At 40.4% G+C, this 17,431-nt stretch overlaps 1 protein-coding gene across 7 annotated transcripts in view; it reads left to right on the top strand.

Moving 5' to 3' along the window:
- THSD7B (thrombospondin type 1 domain containing 7B) overlaps positions 1 to 17,431 on the top strand; it is a 281,970-nt gene that overhangs the window by 201,804 nt on the left and 62,735 nt on the right. For all 7 annotated transcript variants that reach the window (XM_085552994.1, XM_085552991.1, XM_085552990.1 and 4 more), the window contains one exon: positions 8,089 to 8,267. In XM_085552994.1, the coding sequence (XP_085409120.1) occupies positions 8,089 to 8,267 (179 nt within the window). The remainder of the gene's footprint in view (positions 1 to 8,088; positions 8,268 to 17,431) is intronic.

The raw sequence follows: 17,431 nt of genomic DNA, 5'->3' as shown, positions 1-17,431 counted from the left end.
CTTGTTATAAAGCAGAGCTCTCTAGTAAAATGTTATTGTGGAAGAATTAAAGAGTTTTCACTCCCTATGTATCGTTCCATTTAATATCTTACACTGGAAGCATGAAGAAATGCTGTTTTCACTGAAGTAATTTCACGAATGGTGAAATTCTCTTAGTGAGCTTACTCTAGTGTTAAAGCCTCCACTTCTCCTGTTCCTTGATCGAAGAGGCTGGGAGACTAACTGAGAAACATTACTGTGGCTGTGTTTAGAAGCTTTGAAGAAATGAGCCTGAATTAGGAAACACAGATAAGTTTAAACCTAAGCCCAGTCTTCTTTAAGGATTATGATAATAACACTGGTGAGTAACTGAGTGGTTATCCTTCCTTAGTCCATGCCTGGGTCTGAGATACACTTTGAAATCTCTTTATCCTCCAGAGTTGTTAACTGAGGGTGGTGTATGAAATGATGAAGAGCTTGGTCTGCAAAGCTCCTGATACCCTCACTATGGACAGAATCCCTCTGTGAGATCTTGGACATTGTTTGTATTTGGTAACAGAAGAGTGCCTATTAGGAACTTCAGTACTTAACAAGATCGCATTGCTTTCTGCTGCTGTCTGAATTTACTGGCCAGGAAATGCTCCTCCAGCAGAGGAGACTGAAGTACACAACTAGAGTGCTCTGAGTCACACTGCAAAATTGAAACAAAAATCTATGAGCAATTCAGTACATTAGTACTCCCATCTCAATGTTTTCCATCATCTGAGTCAGTTGTGCTGTTCTCCCTGTGCTTAAGCTGTGAAAAACAAGCAGGACTCTTACTTAAAACCCTGCTCCTAGCAGATGTTTCTCCTAGTACATCCTTATTTAAGAAGGTCAGATGTCTTTGTGTCCATGCCTCTGTATCAAGGTGACATCTGGTAGCAGGAAGTGCAGCCTGTACCTCCATCATGTACTCCACCAGGAGAGCCTGGGCTGGACCTTGCAGCAGTTAAATGCCTTTCAGGAAAGCACTTACAGATTTCCCTGAGGCTGATAATGCTTAATGACATTTCTAAAACATCACAAGTATGATTAAAGCATGTAGTTAGGTTTCTCAGTTAGCATCAATGAGACAAGAAGGAATTAAGGCGGTGTATTGATTGAAATGTATTGACTGGATAGGTCACTGTGTTACTTGTGACTGCGGGGAGGAAGGCTGCAGAGGTCGGTGTGGGCTCAGGTCTGGAGTAAAGGCCCTTGTGCTTGGAAACACTACTCAGGTTTGTGAATTAAAGTACAAGAAATGTGCATTCCAAAAAAAGTCAGCTTTTGCTTATGTAGTCATGAGCCTCCTTGATAATACTTATTGCAAATTGTTCTGATGCTCTGTGTTCCCTTCTGCAGGGTCATCTGGTGGTTTGCACTGTCCAAAATAGTAACAAGATTTGAGTGCTCAGTTCTTGCTAATTGTCAGCATACAAGGAAATGCATCACCATTTGCCATTCTGTAAAATGGAAACCATAGAGTTGGCTGAGTTAAGTTGCCTAAAAGAGGCTTACTCATGTCTTGGGTTGATAACTTGGCAGCTGAAATTAGGTGGCATATTGTGTTGACAATGCTTGACGTCGTATGTCTGCAAACTGGCAGAAAGATGCACTTCGCGGAAGGTCCCAAACTCAGAAATTGAGTTTCTTAGTGTGCTCCAGCAGAGCCTGAAGCCATTGACCTTTGGGCCGTGTATGATTTACCAATGGGGGCACATAGTTTTGTTGCCATTTGGCAGCAGCTTTCTCCCAGGGCTGGACCCTTGGCTCTGGAAGATGCTTCCCACTCGGTCCAAATAGCCTAAGTCTATATTGCTCTTCAGAGCACTCTACAAAGTGCATTTATTTTTGCAGCTACTGTGGAATTGGGCCTTTGAGAGAAGTCAGATATATGAGAAAGAGGGGAATTTGACGTTCTTTGGACAATTTAATTTTGTCTTCATGATGTATTGCAGATGTGTGTACTGCCTTCAAAATCAACCTTGTTATATTATCTAGTTCTCACAATAATAATAAAAAGTAAATGTTGGCTCAGGTTTGCTTTGCCATATCTGCTTTTGCTATGAATTGAATAGCCTGTAAAGCCATGTATGCTTAACAGTTAATAATAAAATATAATAGGATGTGTTTCTTTCCTGACACTGGGGAGGAAAAAAGCTTGGACAGAGGAGATGATTTTCCCAGTCGCAGGGTGATGAGCAAAGTACATAGGAAAACATAGGTGAGCTTTCACCCTAAATGCCCTTGATCCCAGTGCATGGGTTTTATTTGTGTAAGGACCTTCTTAAGACACTGGGGCCCCCAAGCAGACAGTTTGCCTTCACTGCAGGGGAGCAGGGATCTTTGCCATGACTGGCTTTGAGATCTGGAGCCCAGGTTTGTGCAGTGAATTTATACCTGTATGCACCCATAGTCCCCTGCAAGGTGAGCGTACACAGCAAGGTTCTATTTATTTGCACTCAGAAGGCAGCAGATGAATCTCTCTTCTCTGGAAGGGTTCTCAGTTTGTTTTGCAATCTGTTACAAGGGTTGTGCTAATTATTGGAAATCTTATTTAGTTAACAGATTAAATACTGCTACCACTACAGTTGATAGTTAAGACAAGGTGTAAGCTTGCAATTTCTTTAAGGAAATGCAAAATCAAAGGAAATTAGGAATCTTAACGCAAAGTCAGCATCAACCCAACTGCCTTGTCGGGATTTATAGAGGCTGTGAAATTGGACGATAAAACCAACCTTTGGATGAATTTCAATAACAATAACGATGACTTAAACTTACCAGCATGTTTTACAAGTCCTCTCTGGTCTATTTGGAATCTATAATCAGTCTGCTATGAGATAAAGGGAGTGTGTGCCTTATTGTTGAGAAGAGTAAGTGGGAATAAATTAGCTACGGTGGTCCATTATTCAAGCTTTGCAAAACACTCAATGTAAAAGTTATTTCTGCTGTTTTTTTGTTGTGCATTTAATGAATGCATTCATTAGATTATCTCTTAAATTTCCCCGGCTAGCAAACTAATAATGCGTACAATCTCTCAAATCCTTGGATGTTAGGGGAAAAGAAAAGATTAAACATTTATTCTGTGGTGATATTACATCTTGTTCAGATGCAACTGAAGTTGTTAAAAACTTTAGGACTTCCAGATTTGTTAATAATGTTTGCCCTTGAGGCAGGATTTAAGCACTTGGAGTGGGCTTGCTTAGGACAAGGAGCTCCTCTTGTAGTTCCTGACGTGCTGGCAAGTCCCTGCTCACATCTGCTGGGACTTGCTGGAGCAAACCCAGCCTGATGCCCAGCTGGCGGAGCCAGCCTCGGAACTGCAGTCTGTTCTCAAAGCTGTTTTCACCTGCCTTAAAGCACAAGGTTGCTTTGTAGGAGATCCCAGAGCTCCAGCACAGCAGAATGGTGCCATGGTCCACCAGGTCACACTAATGAAGTCCTTAGCTATTAGGCTTTCAGTGCTGCATGGATTTACCGGTGTGATTCTACATACTTCACAGCCACTTACCAAATGAAGGTAAATATTAATAGGAAAATGAATCAACTCTTTTTCCCCTCTACCTTTGGTGTGTGTAATTAGAAACATTTCTTCGGTGTCACTGTCCATTTTGCTTCTCCCTTGTTTGCTGAAAAGTGATCTCTCTTATCCCGGAGGCTCCAAGGGAAATCACTTGTGTTATTACCAGTGGCGGTAGTGGTGATGCACAGAATTGTCCCTTTCTTGGGAATGACCTTGAATTTTATGAAGTACCTCAAGGTTTACTAACAAGGGTAGTGCTGCTAGAAGTTTGTTAATTGAAATGATGAAATATGCTAGAGAGGATACAAATGAGTTTAAAGCCAATTCAATTAGAAGTGCATCTGTTTCCAAAGCTGCTGGAGGAATGCTGCTTGTTTTCAAAACAACCTTTCAGTCAGCCTCTTGGAATCCTTTTGGCACGTTTGTTTAACTCTCCGCACAGACCTTACACCCTCAGCAAATTTATCATTTGGAAGTACGACAATCAGGTGGATGTCAGTGTCTCCCATTAGCTTGTAAATCTCCTAATTGCCTGCTTCCCTTCAGCAGGGTCTGCTTGTGAATGTGGACAGGGACACGGAAGGGTGCTGCAGCCCCTTGCTGGCTGTACCTAGTGTGACTTGTGCCATTCATGTAAGGACTGAAACTGTTTACTACTGCAAAAACTCACCACTCAGTGCTGCTGTGCAATCACTTTGTGTCTTCTACCACCTCCACCTGAACCCTGCAACATCCCCAGACCATCACTCAGCCACCTCCTCAGCTTTTCTGGGTTGCACAGCAAAAAAATAAGACAAGAGTAATAGTTTTTGCGCCAAGCATTTGAGTCTTGGCCACCAAACCATCATCTTTGCTTTATTTGTCTGCCTTCTCTTGCTTCATCTCTTTTGGGTTGCACAGCAAAAAAGTGAGACAAGAATAATAGCTGCTGTTGCATCTTGTGCCTTCCCAGTACATCCTGTGTATTCTGTGGGCACTTTGTTTATTATGGATGGGACAAGGCTCCATTTGTGGCTTGTTGAGCAACATTGTTCTTAATGAATAAATAATAGTAAAATGAGCTTGGCAGCCTAGGTAAATTCATTTGTTCGTCCTATTACACTGGCAGTATCTCAGTAGTAAAACAATAGCACTGAAACTGAAAAAGGCTTATTTGATCATCCAGTACAATATTTCCTGCCAATTCAGGACTACTCCCAATATCATGTTTCCAACTGCTTACTTAGATATCCCTTGTATTGATGTTTGCATCTCTATCTCACCTGCGCTCACAGCCCCAGCTTGGTGGCACACAGCAGCCTGCTGTTGGTTGAGATGCTGCAGTGGCTCTCAACTGTTGTTTCTAAAGTAGTGGGACTTCAATTCAATGGTGTTTGAGATTTTGAGGAATAAAAAAGATTAAAGGAAGCTTCAAGAGAATAGAGAACGTGACAAATAGGCTGGGCAGGGCCAGGGAAAGGAGGGTGTCTTTTCCTGCAAGAAGGTCTTGGAAACTCAACAGGTGTTGGTACCAGGTTTTACAGAAGAGAGAACAGGAAATGCAGTGGACGAGTGAGGTGTTTAATGATGACATTGACAAAACGTGATTTTTTGGTTTTGATCTGTAATTGTGTTTTATTCTTCCTTCCACTGGTGGATAGTCTGCTCGTAGAATTTGCTATTAACAGCTGGTGTTAATGGGGTATCTCATTTGTTGTTTGTTGTGCACCATGCCAATGCTAAAAGCTTGCTGGGAATGCCACAACAAGGTTTACTTTCTGTTTGCAGCCCATGCTCTTCTGACACTGCCAGGCCATTGCATGGCTCCTACAGAGAAAACTAAATATTCCATTCTCACTGTTATGGGAAAGGCTGGGAATGAGCTGAGTACAGCAGTATTTACTAGTTTCTCATAACAAGGTATCAATAAAGGCATGATATATCTGTGCAGAGGACACTCATCACACAAATGTTTTTGCAGAAAGTTTTGTTATTGAATGAAACCTTTGATCGTGAGAATCTCAGCGCAGGATAAACCTCAAGTCGTTAATGGAAAATGTAATGACTGTGCGAAGGTCTTGAAAGAAGGTTATTATTCCCATTCTGGTTGGGTTTTTTTGGTTTTTTTTTTTACCATTACTTAATACAGAACATTTGTTTCTTTAGACATTAAGGTAATTTACTGCTCTGTTAGCTTGCTATTTTTTATTTATACTTAATTTAATTTATATATGCGGGCAAGGAAACTCAAAATGCAGCAGATTGGACTCTTAGCATCAGGAAGTCTTTAGAAAAGCTCTGGTTCACTGAGGGATCCCCACAGCACTTCCCTGCAGTGAAGTGGAACAGATTTCTTTAGTTTTGTTTATTAAAACTTTTCCTTTCTCACTTTCCTGCATTTTATTTTATTTCTTTTTATTGTGGAGGTAAGTCTTGAACTTCCATAAGGCTCAGCCCATTTTTGCCGTCACTGATAAGCTGTTGACCCTCCTTTTAAACCAGACACCGTCTTTGTTTCTGTTAAGAGTTAATTACCAAGGCTGTCATACAGCCCAAGGAAAAGTGATATTTCATATGGCACAGAACTCTTTGAAGAACCACCTAAGAAACGCTGCTCATAAATGTATCATGAGGAAATTTCTCTCACTTATCACAACATATTATGAACCTCTCTGAGTGACAACCTAAGCAGGTTGAGTAGAATATAAGTGAGAAAGCTGGGAGTTTCTTTTCGGGTAGAAAGTGAGTCTCTTGTGTCAATATTTTGTGTGCGTTCATGGGTGTAATCTGAGATAGATGAGAACACAAAGCATGCAGAGTTTGGGAAATATCCCAAATGTGATCACCACTGCCATGGATTGAGTAGGAAATAATCATGATACCTAGGGAATGCAGCACACAGAGATAAGCAGGAGCAAAGTGAAACGTCACGTGCTGCACAAGGACAACTGGGCAGCTTTAGGAAAGCATTACAGCAGGAGCTGCTGGGGGAAGTGATTGCAACTGTCAGGCTGCTGGGGTGGCCGTGCTGATGTAGAAGGAGGAGAGTGCTGCACAAAGCCAAAGGAGAAACTGAGCATCATTGAGCTGAAGAAGGGAACTGCTGCCGTTTCCAGCAACTATTAAGGCACTGTTTGCTGACACAATATGGGTATTTCTTGTGCTTCTAGATGGAGGATATTTTCTAGGTGAAGGATGCCTAACCAAGTCTGAAAGCTTTTTCTCCACAGTGAAACGAGGAGTGCATCCACGTGCTGCTGCTGTAGATCAATGCTCAGGATGCAGCACAGTCCTGGCTTGGAGTCAGTAGCAGGTTTGGATGCAGCAGAGCCGGTAAATCCAGCTGCTGGGCACAACTAATCTCCCTGCCTCAGCTTCAGTGTTTCCTGGTTGTTCAGGGCTCTTGTCCAGAGGTTTTAGAGGGAAGCTTCTACTCCTTTTGTATTTGTTATGTATTTTTGTGCTTTCTCCTGCAGTGGTGACTGTCACCTTGATAGAGAGTGGAGAAATCCTTCTTAAGAGCATAATTAAATCAGCTAATTTAGTATTCTGTGGGTAAGGTTTACACAGGGAGGGTTAGAGGCTGAAAACCAAACAGAAAGGACATAAAAATGAGTAACGTGACAAATATGGTAGGGATGAAATTCTTTTATTTCCATTACCTTAATTACCAGAGCTGTCAGAGGACTTAAGCCTTCTGTAATAAGGGCTGATCCTTGCAGGCACCGACTTTCGTGGCTGAACATGAAATCTCTTTTTTGTTTAAATCTAATAGCACTTAGAATCACGTCAACCAGATAATGGAAACTTGAGAATGAACATAGCACAGTGAGCAGGGATGTGCAGGATCTTGTCAACACGTTGGCCAAAGGCTGGGGCCAGGCATTCCTGGAGACCCCAAGGGCTCAGGCACCCTTGGAGTGTGCTGTACAAAATCTCTCTTCCCTTGTGCAACTGTGGGGCTGGGTATGTGGGGGAGGAAACCCCTCTTGGGTTTTGATTCTGTAAAGTGCTGTTCCTGCAGCTGTCTGGAATTCTGATTTGAAGAGGTGATCCTGGAAGTACTTCAAGGCAAGGGAAGTGTCACAGAATACAGTGGTCAAAGTGGTTGCAGAGATGTATGCGGAGAACTACCAGGAGAAAGATGGGGTCGTAGGTTTCCTTTGCTTCTCCCAGGAAGGCATCCCACCCAGAAGCAGATTTTGTGCTTCAGAGGATCACAACATTCAGCAGTGCACTTAGTTCTCCAGAGTATGTCATGTCCAAATGTCTTACAGTCTGGATAATTGCTACCTCTTGTCTACTGCCTGCTTCCCAACAGGTACTTCTTGTCGATGTGCATTCTTTGCATCAGTCAATTTTCTCATGGCCATCCTAGCGATCATTGGACTAAACCAAGAAATTATTTTTAGTCACTGCTCTTCTTTGCAATTAATATCATAATTTTGCATTGGGAAAGTGCTGGCAGGCAGCCAAACTTCTTCTAAGAAGTCCTCATTTGAAACTGATTATACGGATTGCAGAGGATCGGAGTTCATGGGTTGGAGTGATTATAAAACCTCTGTCTTCAATCTTTGGTTTAGGTTACATTGAAGAATCTTGCAAGATTCCTTGCCCGTTCGATTGCAAATTAAGCGACTGGTCCAGCTGGAGCCCCTGCAGCTCTTCCTGTGGGACAGGGATGAAAGTCAGATCCAAATGGTTGAAGGAGAAGCCCTACAATGGAGGCCGCCCCTGCCCAAAGCTGGATCTCAAGAATCAGGTGAGTGTGTTAAATCACCAACAGAAATCTCACTGTGCTTGTTGCAGTTTTAATTGGAATCATTGGGGTCTGGCTGTGTTTTGAGATTTGTGGGCAATCCTAGAACTTCTTGAGGATTGAGGGGAAGATGCTCATGTTACAGCAGGATGTGACTGAAATGCTGTAGTTCTTACACAAAAACAATGTTTATCTCCCAGAGCACAGGAAGCTCTGGACAAACAATCCCACCTGGATGGTGTGTAGATGCCAGAGAGCTCAGATGTCATAGATGTTTTAAGTCTACGATTCTCTCTGAGACAATGGTAGCTGCAGAAATATTCATTTGTTAAATATACATAAGCATTTTTAGCAGCGTTTCCCTTTGACACAGCACAAGTTCCCTTCAACATTAATCTCTGTATATTCAATATTGAAGTGTCCCATCAGGGGAAAATAGTCTTTAAATTGCTACTCCTAAGGAAAATCAGCATCTGTTTAAATGCTTTTTAATGCTATATGTATATCTACAAAACTAATAGAGGTTTCCTACATTTACTGATTATTTTGTAATGCTAATTAACACTGATGAGGCACTATGTTGTTTAGCCTGTTCTTTACTGCTTTCAAATTCAACTATGAAAATTAATTAATAGGACAGAAGCTGTCATGCCAAAGGGACTTGATTTATATATATGTGTGTGTGTGTATAATTTGCACAGTGTGTAGAAATATATGTATGAGAAATGTGTTGCATAATATGTGTAGAAGGACTTTTAAAAGCGAAGATGTATTTGTGCAGCAGCTTGCAGGTGCTAGAGCTGCTGCTCTGTCATGTTGTTTACCGTACAGTCATTGCCACAACTTTGTCCTGGGAGGCAGCACCACTTCTACCATGTGATTCTCAACTTATGTCGTTTTCCTCACAGTTTATTTTTACTGGTGTAAGAAACTTGTTAAATGCTTTTTCTTTTGGATATTACTGCTTGGAATTCATAGGCAGTAGCCTAACGAGAAGAAAACATAAAACTGCAACAAAGTGCATGTTGTCCATACCTCAGTGCTTCTCTTAATAGATCAGAGAGGTCACCAAAGAGGCAAAATGAATTCCCACAATAAGTTGTTTGGTAACAATAAGCTCCTCTGTAATGAAAAGGTACCGGGATTGTTACCCATAGACACAGCAGGCTACTTCTGATGAAAGGTAATGTTGCTATAAAGTGTTGCCTATTCCCACACACATTAAGCGTACTAATTTCAAAACCCTTTTGGAAGATACTGAAGGAAAGAAATTGTCTAAATTGGGAATTTGTGTCTTTGTAAGTTTTATTGGTGTACCGTGCTTGTAAAGCATTATGGCTGGTAGCAATATAAAGGTAGTTGGTGCTTTTTGCCTCTCCAAGGAAGATAAGACTCCATGTATATCTGTGTGTATATGTACATACAGGTACATACACATATACAAGTGTGTGTTTCTCTTTGTTGGCTTCAAGTTTGCTTCCTACTTTGAGCAGTAACGGGGTCTCGCTGTGCACCCACTGGACTTGGACTTTCAGCAGTGATTTAGAAGTGCTGAACTCCTTAGGCACACTGCAGCACGAAGATGTTCCCTGCCCAGATGGCAAACTGAATTAGCTGGCTGCACTGATGTTTAGCTAAGCTGAACACATGTCTTTAATCCGGTATAGGGAGGATTGTCTTCTTTTTCTTCTGATGTGAACAGTGTTTAAATCCTCGAGCGAAAAGCTACAGAATTCTTTACATGTTAATATATGACTTCCTAATTATTTTTGCATAATCATATAATCTGGTTTAAATACCTGCAGTACAGTACTTTTCTTTGATATCAGACATGAGAAAGCTAGGTCACCTTGGTGCAAGGATTTTCCTTATCTTTTTCTGGTGACAATGTTGTATTGTTCTGTGCTTTGATGAAGACCTTGGACAACTGAAAACCAAGAATAAGCTCCTGTAGGTGCCAGCAGATTTCCCTTATTATCTCCTTCACTGTTTTTAGTTATCTCTTTAAAATTATTCCTCATGCACTTGGGTCTTTTTTCTTTTGTCTCCCCAGCACCTTTCAGATAGTTGTCTTACATTTAAGTACAGAGAACCTAATTGAAACTATAGCCCAACCATTTTCTTCTAAGATTTCCCACCCAACGCTGGTATGTCAGCAGAGTCTCTGCAATTCACAAATCAAAACAATTGATTTGTCTGTTGTAACTAATTACTGAATAACATAAACCTTTTTATAGAAGACTGTCCTCCTAGAATCAGTTCAATTGTAGTAGTGTAGTTTTTTCTGCTCTCTTTAGAACACAACCTTTTATCATAAATGTAGTTGAGTACGGCTAATTTATTTATACAGACAGTGAGATAATGACATATTCCTGCATGATATTTCATGGAGTTTATGCTTCTAAGTGTTTGACAATTGTTTAAGTGTTAGTTACCTACATTTTACTACATCTTTTATAGAAAATGAGCTTTGCATGTAGAAGTTGTGAAGCTCTTATCTAAGGCTGTGATTGTTTCTGAATGGGTGACTGGATTATGGGGTCAGCTGGCAGATGTTCTTGGCTGTGTGATGCATGTTAAAAGAGGTGTAGCTTTACTTTCTTCTATATCTGCTGTTATTTGAATGCACTTACACAGCATGCAGTTGCTAAGCTATTTAATATGTAGTTCTACGTGACTAAAGGTTAAATATGAGTTATGGGAGGTTTATTGCTTGAGTATTCTCTTGTAGGATTTTAGGATTACTACAAGAAAAATGTATCTTATTTTAAAACTCATGAATTTCCAGGGATTACCTTTCTATTGATTTCTCTAATATATATTCTTGTCAAGATTTTCCCTCCTTTTCCTTCCTCCTCCTCTCACTTTTACCTGCTAAAGGACAGATATCACAGCATGCAGTTTACTCACTTTGTACGTGCTGGCTCTACTTAAGCAGCAGAAGTAGAAAGTATTTGAAGTTTAACCTCACTACGTTGTTTAAGATGAACATGTTGTTGATCTTATTACATCCAGCTGTCAGTTATGGTCCCATCCCTTCTCAAATATTTTGAACCTGATTTGATGAATGAAGGTAAACGTTACAGATTTTTGTTTCCCATCTTCAATGGAAATAAGTGACTGAGAATTGTCTCAGATGTGAATGAGGCTGTGGGACTGAGGTGGTGGTTTCTGGTGTCACAAGTGAAGCTAGCTTATGGCTTGTGAGGGCAAGACTTATCCAGTACAAAGCAGGCCAAGAAGCTGCCTTGAGCTGAAAAGAAAGAAGGAATTATACTGCAAAGGCAAGTCATTAATCTCTGAAAAGGGAATATAAAGAGTCAGAACAACAGCAAACAAAACACACACAACAACAGGAAAGATTGATGTGGCTGTCTTTGGAAAGGGGATAGTAAGTGAGAACCTCCACTGGGTCAGATTGTTATTAGTTTGGCATGCGGGCTCTTGTTTGTCACTGGCAAAAATGCAGAGCTAATGGTGGTGACTATGTTGAAAAACAGTGTTTGGTAGCTGAAAATTTACTCTGTCAAATTGCGCTCTTTGTATCTGTTGTAGTTTCCACTGGAATAAATAGGAGGCATTAGTTTCAGAGTGACCCACATATTATATTAGTAAAAGCTTGTTCAGAAACAGTCTTTTGTTAAGATGCTTCCAGGGCTTTTCACACTTAATTTCCTAAAAAAAAAGTTTTAACTAAGCAATGCAGCAGTGTACAGACTAAAGTTTGATTTACATTCATTGTGGTTTCTCAAGGCAGTTTTTGGCTCATGTTTTGCAAGCTAAGTTTCTGTGATCCGAAAATGCCCCTGCTCTGAGCTTGCAAGATTTAGACAGTGGCAGAAGAACTCTGCCTAAGGAAGAGCAGCGTAGCATATCTTATCACAAGACACTGTAATGAAACAACGTCAGTTTTCACTTAGGTAGGTAACTGCTCTCAGGAAGAGCAGTAATTCTGTGTACAGTAACATTTCTGAAGAGGCAACATACTTCTGCTTTAATTCCTTCAATTCATATTCCAGTACTTACCTGCTGACATGAAATACTGATAACTTCTTTTGTTGTCACCTGCCTAACAGTGAAATATTCAAGTAATAATTATCACTTAATTTTGATTGTCTGTCTATGAAAGATTTTGTTTTACTTTGATGTAATAGTTGTCCTGTTCGTTTGCATAAATATATTGTTTATGCAATGATCTGCTTATATTTATCTATCCATGTGCATGAAGCATTTTCAAAATCGTTAGTTTCCTACGTTAGAAGTTAAGTTTTAACTCAATGTCTTTCATTGCTGTCAACAGATCAGCTCACATCCAATTGCTGTGCATGTCAGCATCAGAAATTAGTCTTTGATAATATAATTAATAATGTATCATCTGTTAATGGCTCCTGCATAAACATCATCTTTTGTAATATAGATCGCTAATTGTCACAAAGTCTCTGCATGACACTTTTCGGAAGGCAGCCATACAATAATGCCAGCAGGTTATTTCTGAGCTCCATCATGTGCTGCTGTATCAGTAACACCAGCTGTGGGAGATCCCTTGCTGGGACATGTGGGGACATAGCTGACCTATATTTTCCTCCAGCTTTGTCTGTCAGTGCTTGTTTGCTTTGAGAGAAACTTAATTTCGGGAAACAAAAATCCTATCCTTAATCGCTGTTTTACCTTCAGAAGATCAGATTTCCTCCCATTCAGTGTTAAAAGATGGAATTACAGGATAGGAAACATATGTCCTCTGATTCTGGTGTGTTTTTACAGTATCATAAAGATACAGTGATGTTGTGTGTTTTTCTTTGGCTAATCACGTGTGAGGGTATTCTATGTCAAAAAAATAGTGCAAACCTCATGGTTACCTTATGCGTTTCTTGCTGTGACTGAAAGTTTTGATACTCAACTGTAATTTAGTTCATTAAAAGTGCAGAAGTGCCGAGCCATGTCTGTACAGCATGGCTGCTTCCTCAGGTTCCTCAGGAAAGTGTCTGAAAAACCAACCATGTGAAGGGGTACTGCTCCTTTTTCTAAAGAAAATACAGTCGTTTCCCGTGCTACCCTTCAGAATAATAACCTATGCGTATATATATATATATAAAATAGCATACTGTAATTTGGTATCCAGTTTCAATAGCCAACCACATTGGATTTTCATTTCTTCTACAAGTTTTCTGGCAAAGAAAGCATCATATAAGCGTATTTTCACTACTGCCATTTATGAGAAGCTTTATCCTTGTAAAATTGAGCCATTTGGCAACTTCCTGGAAGTACATTTTTCTTCCTGCTGCATTCCCTACCAATGTCTTCATGTAATTTAGGTCAGAGCAAGACGTTTTGCTCTCAAAGCAACTGATACATCTGCACCCGAACTGAATTTGAAGTGAAGATTTCCCCATAATTATTTCTGATTGGAGTACAAAGTTCCTATTTCTGTTGTTGAAGAAAACAGTGATTGTTTAATACGGCAGCATACCGCAAAATATTGTGAAGGATGGGAGTTAAACCGAAAGTGCTTTGTCCAGAGGAGATAGAATTAAATGGAAAATCAGCCATAGGAGATTGGGTTGCCCAGTGGATGAAGTATTAGCATTTCACCTAAGAAACTGGAGTTAAATTGGCTTGGGCAATGTTTTTAAGGGAATAAGTTTGGTTTGTGCTGAATCTCCTGTGGACAATATGTCATGTTGGAGGGGCAGCGTGCACTGTGTGTCATAAATCAGTGTGACAGCAGCTAACACTGAGACTGAACTTACTCTTGCTTGTCTTTGTCTTAGGAGCAGAAGAACACAGAGGATTGATGCCTTAGTTGTTCCTTGGCAGCAGATTTAATCTTGGTGGTTTTTTTCCCCCCTCCTTTCTCATTTTAGAACATTTCTATTTGTTTTCCACAAAATTTCATGGTGGAATTTGTTCTCAGTTTTAGGTTCACAGTCATTATGGAGTTTAAATACAGCATAGCAGTTAAAATAAGCAGGTAGGTTTTGTTTTAATTTAAACAAAGTGAAGAATATTCCAAATAAAAGGTGTTGGTCTGTCTTCACCCGAAGATGTGAAAACACAGCGATGTGGCATCATGAGTTTCATCCCATGTGACTCGACCATCAGAAACAGTGAATTACAGAGAGAGGTATGGCCTCTCTTGTTTTTGGCAAGTTGAAGATGTTAACATGCTTCCCTTTACTCCTCTCTCTTTTATAATTTCAATGTGTACAAAATTAAGTTTCCAGAATGGTGTTCTATTGATTGCAAAACATTGTTTGCTATAATGGAAGACATGAGCATGGAAATTTCTTTTGAAATAGATTCCAAGTCAAGTAATGAAATTAATTACAATAATTTATGATTCTGCAGAACCTGACATTTAGTGATCTCAAAACTTTTTGAAGTAGGAGCACAAGAAGATATTGGCATTACACAGGAGTGCATTAAGCAGGAGGCAGTGTCTGAGTGGGTCTCATACAGGCCTCTGTACTTACATTATACTACTTACACTATACTGTCCTCAGTTTAAAGGCCACTTAAATTCAGCTGTTTGATTTTATTAAGAGGACAGGGATTTCTTCAAGATGGTCTGACACACCTGCATGCTGTATCTGCATTCCAGCTTTCAGAGCAAAATGTTCCTACCTCTGTATAAGTGTATGACTTCACCGATTCTGGCTCTTTTATGAATAAGAGACAGTAATTTGAAATGAAGTTGCCGTTCAAACAGGGAGAATGGACAAGAAGCTGTATGCTGTTATCATCTGTCAGAGCTACAGAGAAGCCCAGCAATGCTCAGACACCTCTTGCATTATGATACTGAAAATAACCTAAGTCTTGCCTTCGTCAGTATTTAATATAGCTGTGTTGTTCCACATACAGCAGTTATCACTGATTAATACTTAACAAGTGTTAACATTTTTACCTGGTGCAGACGTTTCTTGTGGCCATTTCCCAGAATTTATACCCATATCATGTGTAAAGTTAGCTTTGCTTTATGCGGGCTGGCTGATTGATAGATTCAGGGATTGATTTTATTTTCTTTTTATGTTATTTAATTGGTTTCCTCCTCCAAGCCAGCAGAATAAAAGTGAGAACTACCTTCTGCATTCCCCCTGATATCTTCTCACGTGACTGCAAGGATTGTGCTGAGATTCCACCAGCTAAATGTGAGCGTTTGAACTGCAAGCTGAATACATGAATCTCACATCTTTTTTAGGTGGCAGCATCAGGATCATCAGCATTACCAAACTGCTAGCTGGAATATAAAGCACTTTGTGATTTTGGATTTTAAAGCCCAATTACAGCTTTCTGAGTGATTGCAGAGGCAACCCCTGTGTCAGGGAGGTCTGTTGTTTAGGAGAGCTGTTTTCCAGAAGTTGAGATTCATTCTGGTCACATACAGGTTGGTTTGGGGAAAGAAAGGAGATATTGTCTTCATCGTGCAGCTGTGTAGGGCTGGCCCTGCCTCCTGGGGTGCCTGTTGTAGCAAGCACACTAAGAAAGCAGCTGCACATATAGCTCTCTGGGAGAGCATGGCGTGGAGCCTGTGTAAGATAGGGAGCATGCATTAACATTCCCAGTGAAGTATTTTACATCTGTTGGGGTTGAGGTGCCCTCTGGGCCAATGCCACAGATGCACCATGTTGAAGGAGCCTGTGCACCTTCCTGCTCCTAGTCCCCATCTCCAGCAGCACCTGCAGATCCCATGGGGAGAGACAGTATCAGAAGGATGTGAACTAACAGGGAGTGTCCAGGTGAGGACCATGAAGATGCGGGAGGGTCTGGAGGGTAAGATGTGTGAGGGGCAGCTGAGCTCCCTTGGTTTTTCACCCTCAGGGCAGAGGAGGCTGAGGGGGAGGTATCACGGTGGCTGCAGCTCTCACAGAGAGCAGATGGGCAGGCATTGACCTTATGGGGTTCCTTCCAACGTGGGAAATCCTGTGGTTCTATGATGGTGTAAGGATAGTGACATCTTTCTGCTATAAATACGTGTGTTGCAGGCTATAGCTACCCATAGAAAAACTGAAGACAAGTGGATTTTTATGCATTAATGAAATGCAAATGGGTAGATTCTTCTGCATATAGATGTATATTCTGTCCTGTCTAATTTTATTTACTGCTTCTCACTTGAGGAGTGCATAAATCAGCAGTCCTGTGTAGCCTGTTGTGATATATTACTTAATTAAAAGTTATGAAGGCTTTTAATCCTTTATATAATTAATATTATTTTTGAGTCAGCCATTTCCCATATTTTAACTTAACCAGGAAAGATGCATTATGTTGCAGAGAAAGCATTCTGTGGATCGTCGTGCTCACTAGCAGATGTGGCACACAACAGCATCTCAGATGCTCCAGATTGGGTTTGGAATTTGAACTCAGAACCAAAGATGATTAAATGTTACTGCATGTTTATGTAGCATTGGTTATGGTTTAATAGCAAGTGTAGCCTATGTGTTTGTTAGAGTCACGGATTAGTTTCAGAGAGGATGAGACGCAGTGTGGTTTCACAGTAAACAGGTATTAGCTATGCTTTAATAATATAAAAAGTATTCTTAAAATGTTTATTTATGTTCTAATTGAGTCTTAATTTAGTGTTTGATATTAGTGCGATCATTGGGTGATTGATTTTTTTTAGTTGGCAGGCTATGGTATTATCTTTCACTTGATTAAAGCTGCAGCTGACATGAATTTTTTCTCTATAAGTGACAGCGTTAAAGAATTGGTATAGTTTGAAAAATCATGTGATTTTTGGAGAGCAGAGATAACTACTTTGAGGTGTTCTGCAAAATCTGAAGAAAAAACTAGGAATGATTTAGAGCTGCTTGTTTCAGAGGAGTCACCCAGTTTCATCCAAAGAGCTCTGGGATTTCAGGGGAATGTTGGTATCCAAACTTGGTATTAGGGATTCCACATCAGCTTTTCATAAGGTTTGATATCAGTTTGGATTTCATTCACAGCAAGGGTGTTCTGCAGAAATAGGGATTTCCTATAGCTGGGAATCAGCTGCCCTCTGTTGGTTGGTTCAGCTTTGCTGTGGTTTGTGTTTCTTGTGATGAATTTGGATGGATGGTGAAAGCTTCCCATTTCCAGCTGCCAGGGGTGTGTTGAACATCACTGGGGTCCCTTCATTAACCCACCTCTGCTGTTTGTGCGGCGTGTCTTTAACGAACTTCTCTTAACCTGACTTT

The sequence above is a fragment of the Coturnix japonica genome, chromosome 7 (genome assembly GCF_054131305.1).
Source record: "Coturnix japonica strain WE chromosome 7, WE-NBRP24, whole genome shotgun sequence".
NCBI classification, from domain to species: Eukaryota; Metazoa; Chordata; class Aves; order Galliformes; family Phasianidae; genus Coturnix; species Coturnix japonica.
Note: the sequence above shows the minus strand (reverse complement) of the source record. Positions and strands in the feature narration are given on the sequence as shown.